At 42.7% G+C, this 15,054-nt stretch overlaps 1 protein-coding gene across 2 annotated transcripts in view; it reads right to left on the reverse strand.

Annotated features, from left to right (window-relative positions):
• The window catches only part of LOC119740286 (HEAT repeat-containing protein 5B-like), a 95,048-nt gene that overhangs the window by 822 nt on the left and 79,172 nt on the right, over positions 1–15,054 (reverse strand). For both annotated transcript variants that reach the window (XM_038215550.1, XM_038215549.1), the window contains 6 exons: positions 10,062–10,530; positions 8,793–9,065; positions 7,603–7,881; positions 4,950–5,174; positions 3,439–3,590; positions 1,174–1,387 (listed from right to left, as the gene is read on the reverse strand). In XM_038215550.1, the coding sequence (XP_038071478.1) occupies positions 1,174–1,387; positions 3,439–3,590; positions 4,950–5,174; positions 7,603–7,881; positions 8,793–9,065; positions 10,062–10,530 (1,612 nt within the window). The remainder of the gene's footprint in view (positions 1–1,173; positions 1,388–3,438; positions 3,591–4,949; positions 5,175–7,602; positions 7,882–8,792; positions 9,066–10,061; positions 10,531–15,054) is intronic.

A 15,054-nucleotide genomic window follows, 5' to 3' on the forward strand; every position in this document is an offset into this window, starting at 1 on the left:
GGTGAGTAATGGTGTCTACCAAGAAGTCTTTAGTTGGGTTTTCAGTGGACACTTTTGTGTCTGAAAAGTCCAATGCTGGAACCGCATTTTATAGGTATACCCTGGATTTACATGGACAATGAAAATTTGGGCAATCCAAACTAAGACATATCTCATCTAATTTTACAAGAGCAGTAATCATACGATATGTACATTTCAGGTTTGGTAAAACTTGTAAACAGCAATTTACAACAGCCGTTTCTTTCTATATGTATGCATTCGAGGATACATGATTAGCTATAGGACAGTATTTAGACAAGGTTGTCTGTAAAACTGGAAAGTGGCCTCTCTAGTGAACTGCTTCGATCAGGTGCTGGCTGCTTTGAATCCCCTGATAGAAGATGGGACTTCTTTGCATGGTTGTAAAAGCATAAGGCCTCTGCAAGAGTAACCCCCCTCCCCACACTCATGACAGGGAAAGAGGGAGATGAAGACCACTGAAATGCCACTGCTGCCATGCCCCCCCCCCCCCCCCCCCCCGGCACCCATGCAGAGATACAGCAGTTTTGGGTAAATTCATATGAAAATCACTTACCCAGTGCATGCCGAGGCAGGGACTGTGTTACTGGTACATTGTAAGTTTTCCAACATTTGGAACATTTTGGGCTATCGAGTGTTTCCACTACGTTTTTGGTCCCCCATAAAGGTATCATAAAAGTGTTGTGTGCTCCCCACAACTCCATATCTACATATACATGGCCTAATGGCAACAATGGGGTTCTGACAACAGTAGGGACAAGGGGACAAGCTGGTCGATAGAATTTTACCCAACAAATGCACACTACCGGGTTAGGAATTTCCAAAGACAGAAGGGAGAACAAAATCGGGAAATCAATATTAGGTTTTGCCCTTCACCGACGTATAAACATTGTATACCTCCTGAGTGAAAGTTGGGAAAAAATCACTAGGGTGGGACTCGAACCCACAACCTCCTGCTTTCTAGTGCAGACGTCTCACCACTGAGCTTCCGGGATCGGTCGGGAAAGTAAAGTTTACAATTGTGGTACCCCCCAACTACCCACGTGTATGGTGCCTGAGAGTGAATACAGTGTATCAGGCACACAGGAGCTTCTGTGAGTGGTCATACAGCGCCACCTACTGTTCCTACAGAGTTCGATCTCCTTTTTGACTTACTGTGGGCTTCTTCCGTCAAACTGACTAGCACCTCAAGGACTCTGATAGCCTCTAGGACTACCGGCACCTCATCGTCCTTGTCTGGCTTGTTGCTGCCTACACCGTGGAGATACTCCACCACCCTGGGCCCCAGCGCGTGGATGAACGGGGTTGCAATCTCACGGTGCTTGCACTGGAAGATGGAACACATGGTCTGGAGACTCTTCAGTTTCACCTGTAGAGGGGAAAGAGACACAGAATGAAGAATTTTGATCAAAAATCTGGACAGTTACACAAAAATAACAGACACTTTGTTGGGCAGTGGTCTGTCAGAGTTTCTTTCTGATCAATTCAGAATATGTGCCTGGTATGCATTGAAGTCTCAGTTAACTTAAGCCCATTTCATCACCACATATTTGCCCCAGTTGGATGTCTGACCTGCACGTTCCAAATTGGCTTTATGTAAACTAACTGCAGACGTGGATCTGTCAAATTTGAGCAGATGTTAAGCTGAGCACAATACAAGTAATTTGTATATGGATTGTTGTTTAACCCATTCATCCCTGTCATGCTGTGAAACCCTCTTTTAAGTGAAAACCAGAGTACAGAGCTCATATTCAGGTTTTTGCCCGAGCCTACATGTATACCAGGATTTCACCACTCTGTCATCTCAACTTTTAATTCCCTTGAGGGAGATTATTACGGTTGACTGACCACTGCAGGAAACAATTACAGTGGAACGCCGCTATAACGAACATTATGGGATCCACAGAAAGTGTTCGTAATAACGATCGTTCAGTATAGCGATTTTGAACCGCCGGTATCCTATTTAGACCAATAGTGAAGTCACTCAACTGGCATTTCTCACAGTCCCGCCGCCGCACAAAGAGTTGTCACAAAACTTTAGCAACGGGTGGTTTTCCCTTTTATTCCTTGGGGAAATAATAGCCATCTATCGTTCTTCAACATTCAAAATGATGTAACCGTGGGTGGTTTGATGTTCGGGAATTAAAAGTGGCCCAAAGAGTGTTTAATACATGTACCACTGGAAGGTTTTTGTTAATCTGTTGACTTTTTTCAACAACGATGTTCGATACGTTTTGTACATTAAAACCGGGAGCCAAGGATGATGTTCGGTATAGCCGAATGTTCGGTATAGCGGTGTTCCACTGTATTATCACTTTAATAGACTTAATGACTTGCTTGTTTTGCCTAAATTCTTCTTGATGAACCTAATCAGAGTTTCAATAAATGTAATATCCAGTGTAAAATGTGTTCATGTTCTGTAATGACATCATCTATTATTTTTTCGCATCATTGAAAATGGTCCATGAACAACGGAAATCCTGAAATAGTATGTCCATACACAATGTTATCCGATGTAGTACAGTGGAACGCCGCTATAACGAACATCGCGGGATCCACAGAAAATGCTCGTAACAGCAATCGTTCGGTATAGCGATTTTAAGCTGCCGGTGCTCCGGTACTCACTTTTCAATAAATACCCCCCTTCATAACTTCACCCTGCACGTGTACACCCTGGTAGTTACTGAAAGACGACTGCAAACACGCGCCGGCTATTGAATAATATAATTACACAGTTTTGAGCTTACTACCTACATCGATGCTGAGGTGGCATTCCTTTTCTATTCCTAGGAAAAATAATAGCCACTTGTCGCTCTTCTGTTGACATTTTTTAACAACAATGTTCAGTTGGTTTTTCTGCACAAAAATCGGGAGCCAAGGACGATGTTCGGTAAAACTGAATGTTCGGTATAGCTGTGTTCGGTATAGCGACGTTCCGCTGTACAGGTGCTAATGCGTTAATTAAGCTGAAAAGTTTAAAATTCTGAGTCAGACGTCTATAAGCATTGGAATTTATGAAAATGACTGTTACCTCAATTTAAAAAAAACGTAAGTGTTTGTACATATCTGGAGAGCGGAAATCTTCCTCAGAAACTGATTTTTTTGGAAAGAACGTTGCATCCTGACGCCACTTAAGCAGTTGCGTACAAATTCTATGGAGAGCCAAACAAAATTTCTAAGTATTTCCTAACAGAATTGGAAATGTTTCTCAGTCCCGGATTCATGTCTTTTCAACATTTTTGCAATGACTGACCTTAATTGAGATGAAATATGCAGAAAAAAAGTGGAGTCAGGTTGCAACATTCTTTACTTTCTCTTTTAATTATGGCTTATCTATGAGCACACTCTTGGGTGTGCTGACTTCACAAAATAAGAAGCATTCCCCGATCTACAAGTCAGCCCCAAGTAAAGTTGATTTACCAATGGTTCGTCGGAGTGCATGGTCTTCTTGAAGAGTTCAATGGCTTGGCACTGGAGGCCTGGAACGGCCGAGACGGATGTAGGTGCAGAAGAGACGAAGACAGCAACTGCTAAGAGAACACTGTTCTCATCAACACCTGTCTTGTCTTTGCCTGCAACGACAGAATAAAATTCATCAAGTAATAAAGTTACCAGTTTTGGTGAATTACATGGCAATACGGCACTGAATGGAACAAACAAAACAATTCAAACCAAAACTTACAAATGTAAGTGTATCTACATGTACATGTATGTCAATACTTAAAGGTAGAGTACATCATTTTTCATTTGTTTATTTTTTTGTTTTGAAGCAACAAAAATGCTCAAAATCTAAAAGAAGGGTGCTTAACAACTAACCTGGTTGAGGTGTCAACTCAGTGAATGCTGTATATTCCAAGAAAACAATATTCTAGAAATCCCGATTTCAATTCAAAAGTTGCCGAGTCATGTTTTGAATTGTGCCCGAAATCAGCGTCCTGTACACATTTTTTATTCAGCCAATTGCAGCTATGGGATGTCACACGCTCAACTGAGGAATAGCAACCTCACGTACTTGTGCATCGTGTCAACGCTTGCACTTATTTATTTACGGCTTTGCCGAATTAAAAATGAAGTACTGACGGAAATGTCCAAAAATGTGTCTTTAGATGCATCTTTTGAAATGACCTTTTTTTTTATTGTTTTCTTCAAAATGACAGCATGCCAGAAAGAATAATCTCACAGGGAGTTTAGTTTCCTTACTATCTTTCAACGTAGTATGCTTTTCAACAATAATTCGGTCAGTTACTTGTTGGATAGCTGCAAATGATGTATTCTACCTTTAACAAAAAGTAAACTTTCTGTTTCTGAAAATCTCTTTTATTTTTTCCCAACCCAATTCCACAACAGTTATTGCCCTTGACAGTTTTGATGAACCTATGGGGAGGAATGATGCCCAAGAACCGTAACAATAGTACTTGTTTGTAATTCTACTGTGGAAAGGCTAGTGAATAATAATTGTAAATATGGATCTAGAGTTGATGGTTCTTGGTTGGTTCTTCTCCTACAGACTACCACAAGGGAGTATAATTAGGAGGCCAGAAACACCGGGGCAAAACCCTTCTCTTAGCGATAAGTGTTACTGGGTTCTTTTACGTGCGTTAGGCCTTATACAACACACAGGACCATCGGCTTAACGTCCCATCCAAAAGATGAAGCAATAATGGTTAAGTGCCTTGCTCAATGGCACAAGTGTCTGGGCCCGGGCTCAAACCCACGTCACTGTTGCCTCTGAAACACCAGAGCTTGAGTCTGGTATGTGCTCTTAACCGCTAGGCCATGACACTCCCAGGTAAGCTAGGTTTGAAACAGAAATAGGAACCCTTTCATTTTATTTTCCCATATTTTTTTCTATGGGTACTTGCTCTCCATTATGGATTATTCATGAACATGTCTTCACCTGCCCAAGGATAAAAAAATTGCCTGCTGCTCACCTGGTCTGGCAAAGTCCAGCACAGTGGCCAGCGCACTGCGCAGTAACCTGACCCACTCCTTGACACAGGCCGGGTTGTTGAGATGTCGTGACTGTGTCAGGGTTCGCAGTGCCTGGAGCGAGGCGGAGACCGTGGGGGCAATCTTGCCGTCGATGGAGGGCTCAGCTGTCTCTCGCAGCACCCCCGTGGTTAGGAAGAGGATTGTGGGAAGTACTGATACACTGCCTGAAATGATGCAAAAATTTACGAAATCAAAGAGGGTACAAACACAATTGAAAAAAGGAAACTGTTCTTAGTACAAAGTTTAAGATTTTGAAGTCTTTGAACTGCACCATATTTAACAGTATTTTGTTAAGTGCCAACTCACATGTGAGCAGTGTTTCCAACTGCTGTCATTTATTGCCAAGAAAAGGATTCACAACCTTTTATTCCCTTGATCTTTTCCTACACTAAAGGCCCTGTCAGACTGTCTGCGATCATACATGCGCTCCCACTGCGTCCTTGAAAAATGGCTGGGGCGCAACAACAACTACTTGATCACAGCAACAACTACATAGGTCGCCAGATGGGTGCTGGAGGGTCTAAATGGTCTCTGATGAGCGCCTAAGTTTTTGAGCATGCTCAAAACAATCGCAACACCTCTGCGCTCTGGCCAGGGCGCCGTAATGACGCAACTCCGGCACTGTGCGAACGTGAATCGTGCGACATTGAAGTGCATTGAGGCAGCCTAGGCGCAAGGCAGTCGATGTAGTCTCCATGAGAAATGAACCCAACTGCGATGAATTTGCCGAATAAATTTGAAACTGGACTGCGGATCGACCGTTTTGTCGTGGTATTTATACAGCGCAAGTAACGTCACGTATTTTGGTCGGATAGAGAGCGCGACGCAAGCTACTAGGACGTATCAACAGCGAGCAGAGCGTAGTGTGAGTGCAGTGACAGCGCAGCGACTAGATCGAGTAATTGAGCTTGACAGGGGCGCATAGAGAGCGAGTTGAGTGGATTGTAAGCGGGAGATGAGCACAGTCTGGCAACTTGAGACAGAAAATTGTCATTTTCTTGCGTCCTCGCTGCGAATGTTAAATTTATGAAATATTTTTGGTCGCCGTATGGTCTCTTTTGAGAGCGCATATACATGTAATGTGACAGGCCCTTTACACAACAGTGTTCAATTCAATCTACTGTATCCCTTCTCTATTTACACTCCACTTCCTTCCGTCCTTTTTCCGTTTCATCTGTTATTTGGTGTCCCTTTCTGTCTTAATTGCCACTGCTCCCATACTCATTTTGCTTTTGAGAAAGTTCTACTCAGGCCAAAACATCAACATTTTACAATATTAAACATTTTTGGAAGACAATAGTATACAAATATTGAATGGCTCAGAGTGGAATGGGATGAATATTATCCCAAGGTAAAATCTGGACTTTTAATTGGAAATGTCAAGCGATAATATTCCTCCCATTTCAAAATTTAAAGCCACTCAATATTATAGGTCCTTGTCATTTGATTTACAGTTAAAATGAATTTTGTAAATTGGTGGGAAATGTATTTCTGTCTTCCAAACCACACCTTCACAAAATGTTTGAACCCAACTCTGTAGCTACTGGCTCTTGGGAAGAATACCACACCTTCACAAAATGTTTGAATCCAACTCTGTAGCTACTCGCTCTTAGGAACAATACACGCTACGTGCAACTCTCAACGGGCACACCAGCATGCATTTGCACACAAATACCGCGCCATGGAACAAGGATGATCCTAACTGTTGAATAGTAAATCCCATTCACCAAGGGCGACTGGGACTTTCTGAGCCCCAGCGTAAATGGGAGCAATAACGAATGTCACGTGATGTGAGTTCCACCAATCAAATGACAAGGATCTGCATGTCAGTTACATAAAACTTTTTTAAATGGTTTCGTTTCCAGCTCTGCACCAAGGAGACTTAGGGGACTTAGCAAAAGTTTACAGCAATTTCATTTGCTTGGCTTGTAAATAGAAGTCCTTCAGATCCTTAAGATCCATACAATCCATAAGATCCCGCAAGATCCTAAGATCCGGCAAGAATCTTAAGGTCCTTAAGATCCCGAAGATCCACAAGATCCTGAAAACCTGAAGCCAAAGCCAGTGACAAAGTCATATTTTTGTTAAACCCAAATCTTAGGCCACATCCGAATTTCTTGGATTCAGCCTGCAGTTACACATGCAAATGTATCTCTGGGAAGAGGATTCAGAAGCTTTGACAGGCGCGTGCTTAATTCGGGCGATTCACAATGCAGTTCGCCACCAAGAGTTTGCCACGGAGAGTCCATTTTTCAACTTTACGGTCGACAAAACATGGCCCATCGGAATGAGTGTCGGTAGACAACTTGAGCTAATATGTCATAGATTGGGGCATAGCGTTCTGCCGCCTTACAAAAAACACCATATTGATAACAAGAAAAGAAATGGGCAAACAGACCTCGAATCATACGCTTACGAAACCACTGACAGAAAAAACTAACAATTTCAAAAGTCCCGTGCTGCGTATTTGTCGACCATCTCCCACAATGCACTGGTAAAACTGAACTCTCCGTGGCAAACTCTTGGTGGCGCACCGCATTGTGAATCGCCCGAATTGCAAACCATAGCTATGGAAGTCAGACACGGCCCTACCTGTGGGTGAGCAAAGCTCCGGCAGGCCGGCCATGATAGCAACGGTGGTGGATATGAGCACGCTGGCCTCCTCAGACAACCCGGCGTTCTTGGCGTAGCTCTGGATGATGGCGCTGGAGGCGGTGGGGTTGAGGGCTGGTAGCTGCCTGACCAGCAGGCATAGACAGACCTCAAGAGTGGCAAAGACTACCGAGTTGCCCGGGACGATGTCACCGCTCTCCCCACCCTCTTCTTGGAAGACTCCGCCCCCGCCACTTGGATTGGCCCCAGAGATCTCACCTATTTATGACAATAATAATACAATATGCCTCTTTCAGGGGTGTGAAATTTCAGCTTAAGAGCTGATGTCAGCATTTTTTGTTTTGGATTTCAGCTTTTTTCCCTCACTTGCTGTGTACAAAGGTATATGAGATTTCCAAAGTTCAGCTTTTAAACATCTTTTTCAGCTGTTTCAGCTATTTTTATGGGTGGTCACTCACACCCCTGCTCTTTAACAAACTATGGTGCACTTAAGTGACATTTATTCACATGAACAATGTTGTTGAATGTATTAATATCTTGAAATAATCACTCTGAGCCTTATATGTGAGTAGACTGGTTCACAGTCCCTACATTATTCCACAAGTATAAAGCATGTGCAAACTTTTTTTTTTCACCACTGTCTCATTCAAAAGTACATAAGTTTTGTAAGGGAAGAAAAATAGAAGACTACTAACATTTTCGAAAATAGAATGCTATATGTATTAAGCCCAAAAAAAAAAAGTCTCCGGTTTCTGGTATGCGCGCATTTCGCCGTAGCCATGCGCGTCGGCAAAATTTTAAAAAAAATTGTTTGATGTCTCAAAACTGCCAAACTCACTGGTTTGACTGGAATCCTGCTGCTGCACAATTTAAATGTGTTTTTAGATGGGGTTACGACCGAGTATAAGCTTTATGTGGCCTCTCAGGGCTCCCATACACTTTGCATTAAATTTAGTCGAGCACTATTTGCAGTCATCAGCCAAGATTTGAATGGAAAAAAATGTAAAAATAAAATTAAAAAAAAGACGTGTCACTGCACCACTTTTGGGGTAAGCGCCATACCAGAAACCGGAGAACTTTTTTGGGGGCCTTTAGTACATCTTTTCAATTTTGTTGCGTGTTGCTATCCTTTCGGGGTTTGCATGGAACAAGTTGCTTGTATATCATACCATTGTCTTTGCTTTCCTCGGCCAGTCTTTCCTCCATGGCCTGAATGACCCTCTTGACCACCCCCGTGACCAGCAGATGAGTGCTCAGTGTCTCCCTGGTCAGCAGCAGCCGGTGCATGACGTTCAGGAGCTCCACGGCCAGCGAGGGGTTGGAGCTGAGCTGAGCCCTGGGCCAGGCAGAGTCCAGTAGGGTCTGGACGGCCTGCAGGCAGTAGTGGACACTCTGGATGGGTTCGGCTGACCGCTGGCTGGACAGGGCTTCCACGCAGACACCTGGGGGAGAGAAGTGGACAGACACTGTTAGAATGTGTCTTACACAGGGAGAACATGTCAAAGGCAGGTCACTTTGGAGCAGTACAAGAATAGATGGGTTATCAAGGATTTTCTTTTGTATTTCTTTTCCCCATCATGCAATTCAGGCAATTCACAATGCAGTGCGCCACCAAGAGTTTGCCACGGAGAGTTCATTTTTCCCAGTGCATTGTGGGAGATAGTCGACAAATTCGCAGTGCGGGACATTTGAAATTGTTAGTTTTTTTCCGGTCAGTAGTTTCGTAAGCGTATGATTCGATGATCTGTTTGCGCTTTTCTTTTCTTCTTATCAATATGGCGTTTTCTGTAAGGCGGCAGAACGCTTTGCTCCAATCTATGACATATTCTGACACTCATTCAAATGGACCGTGTTTTGTCGACCGTAAACCTGAAAAATGGACTCTCCATGGCAAACTCTTGGTGGCGCACTACATTGTGAATTGCCCGAATTAAATCAGCAAATATAAATTTAGCATATTTTTGTGACTTCAGCATTACCCCTTACTCCCTTGCAATTGGTTGTGTGAAACATATTAGAATTAGAGGGCTCAATAACTCAACATTACCAAAACGAATTTATAACTAGTGAAGAAAGTACACCAATTATAAAAATACAAGACATACATGTATAGACACAAAATCGGCCTAAGTAGAAAAGGAGATCAAATGTATACATAGAATCAAACCACAAAAAGTATATAAAAGCAAAGAATTACCCCATCTTAAAAAATAATAATAATGAAATAAACTAAAGAAAGAAACAATGTAGAATTATACATACATGTTTAATACAATAAATTATCGCTCTAGAGCTAGGCACACAAGCTTTATGAGAACAGGCAAATTTTGCTATGCACAAGTTACTTTTGAGATTCACAGGTATACTGCCTCTGCAAAAAATTTAGCTATTTTATTATTTGTCCCTTTTCAACTAAGCATGATAAAAAAAAATACTACCTAGTATGAGATGGAAGTAATCCTCTTTCAAGTGTTCAGAGGCCTTCCCCGCTGCCATGCTCAATGGAACCCCCATGCCCGGCAGGACAGGCCCACTGCCCGCCAGACTGCCAAAGCTCCCATCAGCGTTCCTCTCAATGGTCTGGAAGCCGCCATTGTTGAGCCAGAGGGCGGCCGCGTAGACGATAGGCGACCAGGCCCGCTGGTAGTGGGGCCGGGTGGTGGAGATGGCATCCGAGTTGTAGAAGGCCCCGCCGTCCTGGGGTAACTGGCTGGCGAAGTCCGGCGGGAGGGCCAGCAGGGCGTGGTCCCGTAGCGCGGCCAGCCAGTACTTGCTGAGGGAGACCAGCTCGGGTTGGACTAGATTCAGGAGGCTGTCCGCGGAGGGGTCGTTGTTGCCATGATAACCGTCCCGGTCGCTGGTGGGCTCGGGAGGGCTTAGATGCTGCTTCATGGCTACAATGTAAACCTGTGAAAAACCGATACAATGTCATTATTTCATCAATGATGTCATTATTATCATAACACCACTTTAGCATAATAGTGGCATTTCCGTATTAATGATCTCATTACTATACCAATGGCATCACTACCATAACAATGATCACTACCTCAATATCACTTCCATAGCAATGACATATTCCTATTACAATGACATTACTGCCATATCTAATCACACTGCCTTAACTTCGTTACCATAATAATGGCAGTAATATCAATAACATGATCACTTCTTTAGGGTGTCAGATATACAGGATGGTAAAAAAAAAACAGAACCGCATGCTTCCACTACCTTGAGACTCAAACCACCTGTACCCATTGATGGAGAATCCTTTTAGAAGAATTATAATACCAAAATATCCCGATTCGGTCCAGTGTTTTTTGCTGCAAGGAGCATATTTTGTGAAGGATACTTCTTTCATGTGGGTATTACTAGATAACAATCCCGCTATCAATTACAATTGAGGAGTGAGGAGTGAGGAGTTGAGGAGGAGAGTTGGAGTGGAGGGGATCGGTATCGTTTTGAGGAGGCATAGGCTGAGGTGGTATGGTCACGTGGAGAGAAAGGAAGATGCCAGCTGGGTCAAGAGGTGTACCAACATAGTCTTGGGAAGGCCCACACCCGTCGGCCGTCCGCACAAGACGTGGCAGAGCTCTATGACTGATGACATGCGACTTGCTTGGAGTCAATGCGAGGGACGGGACGGACAGGGCCAAGTGGAGGAGAGCCATAGGGAGAAAGCAGGCCAACCCAGAACAGACTGGACAACGGCATCAAAACCGATGATGATGATGATGATGGATTACAATGCAAGTCAAATTTCCGGGCGCGGATTAGTAATTCATCGGGACAAAAATGACCCCCATCTTGCTTCACAAAATAGGCTCTAAAGCAAAAACTACTGGACCGAATCGGGCAATCATGGTTTTATGTTCCTTCTTTAAAGATTCTCCATGCTTTGGTATGTGGTTTGAGTCTCAGGGTAGTGGAAGCACAAGGTTCCGTTTTTTTTATCAGCCTGTATAGTTACCCTCATTTTGCGAATCATTTGACCAAATCATAGGCTTTATTTCTTTAAAAAATAAATTAAAAGAAGAAATTTGGCCTTTGGATACAGTCAAATTGGAAGTTGGAAACTAAAAAAAAACCCTTAATGTCTAAGAAAACTGGATAGAATTACAGATCTGCTTTGCAAATGAGATATTTTTTTTAAAAGACATTCTTGTCTTCCTGTCATGAATAAAATACGCACTAACAAAATCACAAAAATATTGGGTTTTTTTGTAATGGCAGTAATATCAATTACATCACCAGTCAGATACAACCCTCACTTTGCGAATCACTTGGCTGAATCGTGGGCTTAATATTTTTGTTATGCATGAACAAAACTACAAACATGCTTTCCTTTATTCAAGGTATTTTCTTCACTCCTTGAAGTTTAATTTCATCAAACCACATGACAATGTTTAAGTTTGTTAGATAAAAGGAATACTGCCATTGCAGTTTATATGTACAGGAATTTTTCAAATCTTAATATCATGGAAAACAAAAGGGGAAGTGATGACTTACATTATGAATTAAAGTACACATCTGTAAAAAATCAATCAATAAATAAATAGGATTGTTTTTTCCTTGTCACTGTTCTGTCCTTTATAGTGTAAAATTCCAAAGTACAACTTTCAATTCTGGTTTATCAGTCTCTACGCGCACATGTTGTTGTCACAGCTAGATACCAATTAGCCAATGCACTATATCAAATGTGGTTTAAAGGGAATGTACAACAATTTTGCTGCAATTTTCAGAAATAAATGGATTTGAAGGATTAGAATGTTATAGCAAATATTGTTGAACTGACTTGTTTCACGTTTTGGGTTTGCGGATGCTGGAAAAACCAAGAAAACCAGTCATGTTCTTGTAGTCTGGTTCCCTGACCCCACTTAAGATGAAACAGAGCGATTTGTAGACTTTGGGGAATCGTAAGGTCAGAGAATCAGTCTAGCAGGCTTGTAGTCTTCACAGGTGTGTAATCAATTGCAAAGAAAATGCGGAATAACTTAAATATGAAAAGTAGGAGCAGTTTTTAAAAATAAGCCAGTTTTTTCCAACGCTGGTCAGCTGACCAGCATTGGAAAAATACTTTTTTTCCTGCAAATGTCAGCACATTGGGAGCCACGATTTTACAGGATGCTTTAGCTTGTCATTCCCTGACAATCCAGTAAGGAATTTCGTGATAATTTGATCATTTCCTTTTTTGATGTTTGCAAATGTTGTATCTTCCCTTTAATTTATCAAAACTATGTACACAGATATCCCTGATGTGTGTGCTCTGCTTGATAGTAATCAAATGCCCGCACAGCAATACGTGTAATGTAAATGTCATCCATAATGTGTGTACATGTATGTGCACAAAATCAAGTTAAACTTCCGATGTTCTGGGCTGTCACTGGCAAATTGAAGTCATGTCATCACCATGATCACAGCATTTATCACTTTTACATGTGTGTACACAGGTTTTTATGCAAGGCAACTTTTAATGCGCCCCATGTATCTCTGTTGTTCGATTACAGCCAGCACTGTCACTGGCAATCTGAATCAATGCACAGTCATCAAATTTCTCCTCAATACAAGCGAGGTAGGATGCTTCCCGCCCACCTCAATTCTTGTGACTCGCACCACGGCATTATGCACGCATAGAAAACACAAGAGTGTCCGTATTCTATTCGCACGTTAAAGCTGATACTCGGATTTCATCGAGTCCGCTGTCATGAACCTCCGCAAATGCAGAGCTGAAGTTAGAGCTGTTTTTACACAAACAAGTTAATATACGTGTATGGCTAATATTTAACAGTCACTGGACTGTGGCAATACATATCAGTTGTCAATGTCCAGCTATTCTGAGACAGGAACAGTACACTGTTAAATGAAAGTGCTTTTTTGGCGTTTTTTTATTTCAATGGTTATCTGTATCTGTCAGAGACAATGTAAAAGTGAGTCCAGAATTTGACTTACAACCTGCAATTTGAATATCTGTATTGCTTAATACTGGAGTGTCTACGATGGATTTGGACATGGGGAATACCACAAGTTCTGCGCCGGATGGACTCTCCAGGAATGACCCTCTGCCAGAAATCCTGATCGGCACAGCTGGATTTGTGGGCAATCTTCTGGTGATTGTCAGCATCGTACGGGCAAAGTTCATGCACAACGTCACCAGTAGGATCCTCGTCAGCTTGGCAGTGTGCGATCTGCTGGTCTGCTTGAACGTTGTGCTCTTCAGCTCTGCCGTACTGGACGTTGGAGAATCATTCCCGGCCCAGAGCGCATTCATGGGGTACCTGGCCTGCAAGCTGTTCGGCGACCGCATTCTAGTCTGGATACCGTCCACAACGTCCGTAATGCACTTGGTCCTCGTGACCTATGAACGATACATAGCCATTGTGCGACCCTTCAGGTATGCGCACCAGTTCAGACTGCGTCATGTTTACTCCGTGATCAGTTTTACGTGGATGCTTTCTATACTTTTACAGGTTCCGTATATGATCAGTAACGATTACGACTCGACATGGCAGATTTGCACCAGCCAACCGTGCGGCAGTCAAGTTCTACTGCAGGTGTTTTTCGTCCTGACTAATGTACTTCTGATCATCTTGCCAACTATTGCGATGCTCTGGTTCTACTGGCGGATTCTGCGGTGCCTCCGCAGGGACGCCAAGCGACTGGAAATGGACAACGCCGACGGGCCGGCCCGGGAACTCAACCTGGTGCGCGGGAAAATCATCAATACGCTTCTGACGATCGTCGTGGCTTTTATCCTGCTGTGGTTTCCGGAGATGATTATAGACATCACCAGGAATTTCGACTGCAACGTTAATTTCCCCTCAAAGCTGGAGAAAGCTTTCTTGATGATGACGTTTTCCAATTCCGCAGTGAACCCAATCATCTACGTGTTCAAGTACAAGGGCTTTCGCAAGGCACTGAAAATGGCAGTTTGCCCTTGTTGCTGCAAAGGGGCCTTTAACAATGAGATAGGCCCGATCAGTTTGCACTGAAAGTGCTTCTTCTTTATCAGAACAAATAAATAAAAAATATTTATACGATGGAATTTTTGCTTCGGGGTGATTTAAATCAATATTAGGTTTTGCCCTTCGCCGACGTAAAAACACTGTATAGTCAGTGTGTTAGTTAAATGTGGTACCCGCTGCTATACATATACATCAGATTGGAACCAACCAACCAATCCCATAAGCTCGGTGGTCGAGTGGCAAGACTAGAAAGCAGGTTGTGGTTTCGAGTCCCAGCCGAGTGATTTTTTACCAAGTTTCACTCAGAAGGTAACACACTGAGTAGTGAGTATACAGTGTTTATGCGTCGATGAAGGGCAAAACCTTCTTTAAAAAATAGTTTAAAAACAGCTGTGATTTACATTTTGTAAATAGTAATACTACACATACATGTAAATTGCTTTTAATACACTTTTATTAGCTTTTTCAG

The sequence above is a fragment of the Patiria miniata genome, unplaced genomic scaffold (genome assembly GCF_015706575.1).
Source record: "Patiria miniata isolate m_02_andy unplaced genomic scaffold, ASM1570657v1 HiC_scaffold_5, whole genome shotgun sequence".
Taxonomy (NCBI): domain Eukaryota; kingdom Metazoa; phylum Echinodermata; class Asteroidea; order Valvatida; family Asterinidae; genus Patiria; species Patiria miniata.